At 36.6% G+C, this 8593-nt stretch overlaps 1 protein-coding gene across 1 annotated transcript; it reads right to left on the reverse strand.

The window, feature by feature from the left end:
* Positions 1 to 2551: 2551 nt before the first annotated feature.
* Positions 2552 to 7681, reverse strand: LOC106311875 (valine--tRNA ligase-like). Its single transcript, XM_013749197.1, has 19 exons — positions 7627 to 7681; positions 7464 to 7532; positions 7331 to 7393; positions 7070 to 7239; positions 6896 to 6968; positions 6761 to 6826; positions 6596 to 6679; positions 6420 to 6494; positions 6240 to 6323; positions 6084 to 6178; positions 5662 to 6022; positions 5406 to 5576; positions 5027 to 5226; positions 4536 to 4938; positions 4206 to 4457; positions 3446 to 3940; positions 3175 to 3381; positions 2931 to 3079; positions 2552 to 2844 (listed from the first exon to the last, which is right to left on the reverse strand). Exons 1-19 carry the CDS (start codon positions 7627 to 7629, stop codon positions 2667 to 2669), a joined length of 3198 nt encoding a protein of 1065 aa, XP_013604651.1. The 5' UTR covers positions 7630 to 7681; the 3' UTR covers positions 2552 to 2666.
* Between the last annotated feature and the right edge of the window lie 912 nt (positions 7682 to 8593).

An 8593-nucleotide genomic window follows, 5' to 3' on the forward strand; every position in this document is an offset into this window, starting at 1 on the left:
TGAGTTGTGTCAACATATTGCTATGTTTTAGAAGTTTTTAACGAAAAGAAATAGAAAAGAGTTTTATGTAGCTGTCAAAACATTCGTTAAATTTTTAAAAGGTAAAACGGTGTTGCCACTCTCAAGACATAACCTAGCTCTATTTATTTTGGTCTTTATTGTTACTTTCCGATGTTGACTCCACCAACTCCATTTTCTATGTTTTGATCCGACTTTTTGCAGATATATAAATAGACAAGTGTAATAATGTATGTGTATAATTCTAAAAAGAGTTACAAAAATATATATAGGCAACAAAACGTAATAACTAATATAGTTTTTGACTCTATTTGAACTGGTCCAATTTTTCTCCATGACGTTTATCAAACCATTGACAGTGATTTCAGTTGTGTCCGTGTAGATTTGAATTTATACAAAGTATGTTCTGTAGTAAATTTCAGCTTTGTAGAGATGTTATACTTTTACAAACATAACTTTGTATACGTTGACTATATTGGGATAGAGAGTACAAACCAAAGTTTTAAAAGGAGCATGGTTATCAAATATAGATTTACATATAGTGCTGAATGAATATATATATATACATATATATATTTGTATTTTTTTGATTAAGAGGGAGAATTTTTACCAAATTAAAAAAAAACAACTAAGAGGGAGAAAGGAGAAACATGTGGAAGGTAGACTTGTCGTTGACGTGAAGGATCAAAATTCCCGTGAAGAACATATTGTCGAGAAAAAAATCAACTAATACTACAAATTGCTTTGGGATATTATCTCTTTCTCCTTCAGTCGTTGGTCCACTTCATTTATGGGCAATCTCAAGTTGGGCCCTATACATAAGACTCATACACTGGTGAAAGAAAGTTGGAAGGTTTTCAATACACTATAGAACTCTGTCGTTATTTGCTCATATCGACTCAAACGGTAACAGCTTAGTTTGGATGCGACTGAATCAAACTCTAGACTCTAGAGACAGGACCCGGGTATCGGGACGCCCTTCTTGTCCCCACTAGTAAGACGGCACTGTAGGAGACAGAAAAGATCACATGCCATGCCAGTCTAAACCACTCGTCATGCTAGTTCATAACACGTTGATTGTTTTACAAAACATAAATCTATTTTTTCAAACAGCTTCATATTTTTATGACTTCAACTTTTATAATCAGCTGAACTGAACTCATTTAGCTTGTATAACATAACTTTTGTTACCATTATGTATGTAGAAAGAGACATAAATACAGGATACTGTTGATTATTTCAATTTTTGATGGGGACAAGACGACCCTTGTTAATATGCAAGAAACTGTTATACATATCGATACAAATACAGATATGGCAACTTATATAATACGTGAATATATTTTCGAAAAGCATTACAGGACAAACACTCGTGACATAGCCAGCTAGCTATCCTCCGTAAATATTGACACAAGAAAAGAACAAAGATGTAAAAAAGAATAAATAAACAGAAAAAAAAAGAGAACACACGCACACAAAATAAAAGCTGCTAGTACTCTCTCAACTCATTCACTGCCCTATGCAAATATGCAATGATTTCACGATAAATGTGACAGGCCGAAACAGTCCTTACCTTTTATGTTTTTACTTTTTAGTAATACCAACGACTATTATATCTTCTAACGACTATTATCATAACTTAATAAGTTTTTTCTGGGTACGAATATTAAATTTATACCATTTTCTGAAACAAAGTTAAAATGCTGTTTTTGAACAATTTATAACAATACTGATAGAAAGAGAGAAGCCTTCTTAGGAGAGAAACTATCTGAACAGCTTCTGTAATCTGAAGGCGATGATGAGCTGAATATACATAGAAGGCACCCGAACTGATCCACCTTCGCACAGGAACTGATTCTTTCTGCCGGAAACTAATATAAGTTTGTTTTGTTTTATGGTCCTTCACAATATAACACATGAAAAAAATGAAGAGAGAAGAGATTCATCATATCTGGTAGCTACAGTTAGAGCATCTTCATTAAAGGATATTTAAATAAATTTCTCCACATTAAACAAATAAAAAGTAATTAAAATAGATGAAAGAAAGTGAAATGATAAAAAAAAAAAAAAGGTGAAATGATATCTCAATGAGATATCAAAATTTCTTTTTTGAGAAACTCAAATGACACTTACATTTATATTAATGATTTACACTTTTTTATTATTTTAAATTAAACAACATAATTAAATTATATTAAATATATTTATAATTATATTAGTAAGATATCCATATGAACATCTTACCACTAATAATGCTATTAAATGCTTCATAATGAGATCTTGAAGAATAGCTAGACGACAAAGAAATTATATGTTGTTCTATCATTCGTTTTTGTTATCATGTTTCTCACTCTCACTTCTACTCGCAGATGCATTATATTATAGTTAATACTTTTATTCACCTCAAAATCTATATGTATATAGACCAAAGTTGAAGTCCCTCTCTCTAAGAGATTTTCAAATAGTGCAGTCAACCAAACAAAATAGATGCATGCACAAGAACTCAAATAAATAAGTACAAACTAGTGCACCAAGTCAATACCGGTTCCAGAATAATATCATTTCATACATATAGTTTTTCAAACCTCAAATAAATGTTTCATATGCTTATGTCTTTTTTCCAGACAGAAACTGTAGCTTTGTGTTTCTCACTTCTGCTTCATTTGTTCATTTCCCTCTGCAACGAGACGAGCACTTTCCTTCTCAAAGAAATCGAATTCTTGGAGAATCTTGGCGAGCTTTGCGACGTTGTCTTCTTTAATGTTCGCAGGGACCTTCTCTTCGTACCCTGACGCACTCATCATCATCTGTAGCTTCTCCTTTTGTCTAATGAAAACAAGAAAGTCAAATGTCAAAAAAAGGAAATTACGTTTCATACATTTTGTTTTGGTTCAATTAAAGATTGTTATTACTTTTGTAGTTCGGCAATCTTGTTTCTGATCTTTTCTTGTTCAGCTTCTACGTAAATGGCCCTGTCCACTCTGAGATACACCTTGAGGTTCTCGTTCACCGTCTCAACTGCAGAACCGGCTGGAGCTGCGTCTTCTCCCTTCAACAGAACCTATAGCAAAGACCCATATATAAACTCATTAAAAGAAAGACGACGAAACAGTAGAGAAAGTCATAAGAAAGAAACCAAAGATTAGACTTGTTTACCTCTAAGGACGATAGGTTTGCAAGAGTCCTGATCTCCAACTCGTGAGATTTTACAATCTCCGATGTTATGTTGTTTTCACGCAGAGCAAAAGCAGGTAACCTTTCGTTTTTCTGTTTCTCCAGCAACTCAGCCCGGAGTGCCCTCAGACACTTCACGCTCGCTAGAACGGTTTCCATTTCAGTCTCCACTTTCTCATTTGTCCAATTCTGTCATCACAAGAAAAGGAGTTAGAACACTGTAAAAACTATGATAGACGAGTTACTAACTGACCTCTATAGCAGATGGGTAGTCACATATCACAATAGAAGCCTTTCTTTCAGAGTCCTTTGGTGAAGGCAGCCGTTGCCACAGCTCTTCAGTAATAAACGGCATAAACGGGTGAAGCAGTCTCAAACCAGTCTCCAGAGTCACCCAGAGCGCATGTTGTGCGTGAGCTCTATCTGAAGCCAGAGCAGGGTTAACAAAATAAGGCTTGATAGCTTCAATGAACACATCACAGAACTGATATTGCCACCATGCATATACCGTGTTGGCTGCATCCGAGAACTCAAATGCATTCAGCGACTCCACCGTCTTCGATATGGCCTTGTTTAGCGCAGAGAGAATCCACTGGCAGCTGAACGGCATCGTTTCGGGGCTGACAGCCACCGGAGGGGAATAACCGTCGCCAAGCCTTATCAAGGCAAACCTGACCGCGTTCCACAGCTTGTTACACCACTGACGGTAGCCCACCACACGGAGAATGTCCAAGTTTATTTTGTCAGACTACAAAACAAACAAGCAAGAGCAACATTCTTAGTTTACAAGATCATATAACTTAGGAGCAAAAATAAGAGGTTTGAGGAGGCACCCCTGAGATTCTGGAGGCTATAGAAGATTAAATAAAGAGTTTAATAGTTTTTTTTCTTTTTACAAATTTAGGAGTTTATGTCTATGTAATTTTCTTTAAACAAATCGGGGGTCATAATAGACGAAATGTTTCATTCGGTTTTGCCCAGGACCAGCCATGGGCGTGTGCATTGGATAGTACCTGAGCAGTGTAAGAGACGAGTGCAAACCGAAGAGCGTCAGCACCACATTCAGAAATACCGTTAGGAAAGTCTTTCACTTGTCCTTCTTTGGCAACAACCAGCTCTCTTGGATCCAAGTTACCCTTTTCTAATCTCTCATGAAGCGCCTCAAGAGTTGCCCCGTCTATTACTTCAATCGGGTCAATAACATTTCCAAGAGACTTTGACATCTTACGCCCATGTGCATCGCGTATCATAGGATGCAAATAAACCTATATATATAGCAAATACAACAAGAAGGATGATAAAGAGAGAGTATGGTCCATGTTCAACTTGGCATTTACACGTACCTTGCTGAATGGAACGTCCCCACTTAGTTTCATTCCCATCATAACCATGCGAGCGACCCAAAAGAAGAGAATATCATGTCCAGTTTCTAGGACAGATGTTGGGTAAAAGGCTTTGAACTCGTCCGTTTCATCAGGCCATCCCAGAGCAGATAAAGGAAAGATCCCAGAAGAAAACCACGTGTCAAGCACATCATCATCTTGGGCTAGATCAAACCTCTTCCCAGAGAACTTTTCAGCAGCCTCTTTCCGAGCTTCTTCCTCGGTTCTAGCAACAACCCAATGGTCGTTGTACGCGCCAATCTCCCTGAGCTGATCTTCCTCGAGAGTGGCGTACCATGCTGGTATCCTGTGGCCCCACCAAAGCTGTCTTGAGATGCACCAGTCACGTATGTTCTCTAGCCATCTGTTAAGGTTCCACTGTGATTGTTAATACATAGATAGGGGTAAGGATAGAAACCATAAAGTTCCCTAAAATGATAAATGAAATTAACCTTCTCCACTCTGCAGTGTACTGCTTTGGTATAAATTCTAGCTTCTTGTTTTCATCACTGGTGGCAACATCGAGAGCCTCCTTTGCAATCGTGCTGCAATTGACGTACCACTGAGGTTTAATCATAGGCTCAATAACATCGCTGGTTCTTTGGCAAAGACCAAGCCTCATTTCCTTGTTTTGTGCATCTCTGTATAGTCCCTGGAGTATATATATTGACAAAACAGCTTTTAAGACAATTTAAAACAACCAGTGTACAAATAATCGATAATCTTCTATAAGAGGCCTAACCACCGCCTAGCGATTTTTACAACATTGAACCACCCTGATTGTTTCAAAATATCTTCTCAAACCAACAAACAAAACCAATCAAGAAGTACCTGTTTTTTCAAAGCTTCAACAATTGCCTCACGTGCTGCAAAGCGTGGCATCCCTGTGAAGTCAGCCCCGCCGTTTGTGTTGATTTTTCCATCATCAGTGAATATGTTAATAAACTCAAGATTGTGACGCTTTCCGAGCTTAAAATCATTGGGGTCATGAGCAGGAGTAATCTACAAAAGAAGAATAAACAGAGATAAATTTGTTAGGGCCAGAAACATAGCATCCAAATATATATTAAGAGCAAAGCATGTGTACCTTAACACAACCAGTACCAAACCCTGGATCAACAAGCGTTCCATCGCATATGATTGGTAGCCTGCGTGCATTAAATGGGTGCACAGCAAACTTCCCATGGAGATGGGTGTACCTTGCATCATCAGGATGAATCGCAATGGCGGTATCTCCAAGCATTGTTTCCACCCTTGTGGTGGCAACAACAACCTCGCCCAAGCCTCCCTCCAGAGGGTAAGCAAATGAAGTAATGAGACCAAACTCTACTGGCTTGTCATAGCCAGGCACTTTTAGTAGCGTTTTTTCTTTGATATCGATATGCTCAACCTCATCGTCAGATACAGCTGTTTTCAAATGACAATCCCAATGAACAAGCCTAATATCCCTGCACAAGTATATCAGTTAAAATGTGCCTAATAATGACCTGCGTCAAAGCTTAAATATACCTGTAGATAAGGCCTTCCTTGTAAAAGCGTACAAAGGCCTCAGTGACATAAACACACATATATAGACCAGAGGGATACAAGTGACGATAAAAGGTCTATTAACATATTAAATTAAAACATTTTCAAATTTCAATGACATTTGTTCAACAAAGGTACCTCACGAGACCAATCAAGAGAAGCTCCTAGACGTCGTAGCTGTATTAGAATCTTGCTACCATTTTCTTCCTTCCACTTCCACACCTTTTCCATGATCATATAAGAAACAACAACGATTTTTCATTTAACAACGCAAAATGTAAAAATGATTCAAGAGCGTGTTCTTAAACATCAACTTACTTCCTTTATGTATTCTTCACGGCCAAGGTCATGCCTAGTCAACCCTGTACGCTGGAGATCTTTCTCAACCACAGTCTAGAATCAAAGAACATGGAACCATGTGCAAAAAGTAAATATTCTACAGCGATGAATTTTTATAGCAACAGGAAGAGAGAACAACGATGTCAATGGCGAACCTGTGTAGCTATACCAGCATGGTCCATCCCTGGCACCCACAGTACATTAAACCCAGACATTCTCTTCCAACGAACAATCAAATCCTGCATCAGTAATTGTCAAGCCACTGATACATCAGACAGAGCAATAACAAAAAAAAAAGAATCAATGTATATTAATGAAACCTGAATTGCAGCAGTTAGGGCATGGCCTATATGCAAGACTCCAGTCACATTTGGAGGAGGAAGAACCTACAGAATCAATTACATGATTAAAGAAGCCCCTTAATATTTTCTCAAGAACAGAACTAAAGTTCTTACAATAACAAATGCTGGCTTGGAACTCTTAGCATCCGCAATAAAAAAACCAGCTCTCTCCCACCAAGCATACCATCTGACCACCAAATCAAACAGCAACACAGACATTATCTAGAGGAACTTTAGTAGGGCAAATGAAACACCAACCAAGGTCAGATCGTTCTAAAAAACACTTACGCTCTCTCTACGGCAGCAGGACTGTACTGCTTAGCCATATGTGAAGAGAGCCTCTTCCTCTCACCATCAGGAGTCTCAGGGTCCACAAAATCCTCAGGATTCTCTTCAGGTGCATCCCTTTTGGAACTCTTCTTTGTGCTCTTCTTAGGGACATCTTTAGCCTCTTTTGCCTACACCATGATATATATTATTTATTTTTTCATGGAAAAGCAAAAGGAAGTGGCTTTGACCCGAAACTCACAATTGGAGTTAAGGGTTTACCTTAAGTTCAGCCTGCTTCGACTTCTCTTCAGCTTTGAGCTTTTTCAACTCCTTTTTTTTAGCCTATATAAAGTGTTTCACTTTTTAAAAGTTAGTATTGGAACTGATTTAAAAATAATTTTAAAAGACAAACCTTTTCATCCTTCTTCTTCTTCCGCTCGAGCTCCTCTGCTGTGAGGATCTTCTTCTCTGCTGCGTCTGCCTGCGAATTAGAGATAACAAAAAGTGACTTTAGATTCTCCTCCGACTTAAAACAACGGCGGAGCAATTGAAAATACGGCGGTAGTCATCCGTACCATTGTGATAAGATTTGGTGACAACCCTAGAAATGTAAATGCAAATCTCTCTTTACTGATTAATTAGCCTTATTTATACAAAAGTTTTGTATATGATAATAATAAGGAATCTTTACGTATTTGGCATAAGAAACGCTTCCTTTTAACTCGTTCTGACCTGAGAAACGCCAAGGTTTATGTGACGGCGCCAGAAACTAAAAATTTCGAGGGATATATATATTTATTTTTGAATAATTAGGAAAATAATCTATTTTTTTTTTTAAAAAAATCTTGTTTCCTTTAAAAACAAAAAAAAAAACTATATTTTCTATAAGTGATCAGATATTTCATCTTGATTTTTTAATATGAAATTTACATTTTGATAGCTAAAATTTTAATTCGAAAATATATATTGTATCAATATATTATTATTATTATTATTATTCATATTATCCTTATTTATGTTTGTAAAAATTATATGTTTGCGATAAATGTATATTTATATTAACATATTATAACTGAAAAATTTTAGTTATTTTTATGACGGTGAAAAACAAAAGGTCGATGGAAAAAAAGGAAATATCAATTTTGGTAAAAAGAATATATTTCAAAAAAGGAAATATCTAATTTACGGTTCAAAAAAGGAAAAATAAATCACGAAGATTGAGTAGTGAATCTGTTTATTATAAATAAGACACTAAGCTCTTAGGATCATCATCATACGATTAAGAGATCTGATGCAGCGGCATCATAGAAGCTACAACGGCTACTTTCCTTATTTGAGTTATTTCCGTTTTATGTTGATTTCCTTTTCGTTAGGTTTTTTACTATTAGGAATAGGTTTTTATATGACGATTTAAGAGTTCTATATAAAGAACTCTCTTATGGCTTTTGTAAGATACGCTTTTGATAATTAATAAAACTAGCTTTGAGCTTTATACCTTGATAGAGATTTGATTCAATGCATCTTGCTCGAGAAGCCTTGGAA

Source organism: Brassica oleracea, chromosome C8 (assembly GCF_000695525.1).
Source record: "Brassica oleracea var. oleracea cultivar TO1000 chromosome C8, BOL, whole genome shotgun sequence".
NCBI classification, from domain to species: Eukaryota; Viridiplantae; Streptophyta; class Magnoliopsida; order Brassicales; family Brassicaceae; genus Brassica; species Brassica oleracea.

Bases quoted from the DNA above. Each gene is read 5' to 3' on its own strand.
- LOC106311875 (XM_013749197.1), bottom strand. The intron at 6,324-6,419 runs GTAAGTTGATGT...ATCATGGAAAAG, and splicing joins GTGAAGAATACATAAAGGAA to GTGTGGAAGTGGAAGGAAGA. The intron at 2,845-2,930 runs GTAATAACAATC...TGTTTTCATTAG, and splicing joins AAGATTGCCGAACTACAAAA to ACAAAAGGAGAAGCTACAGA.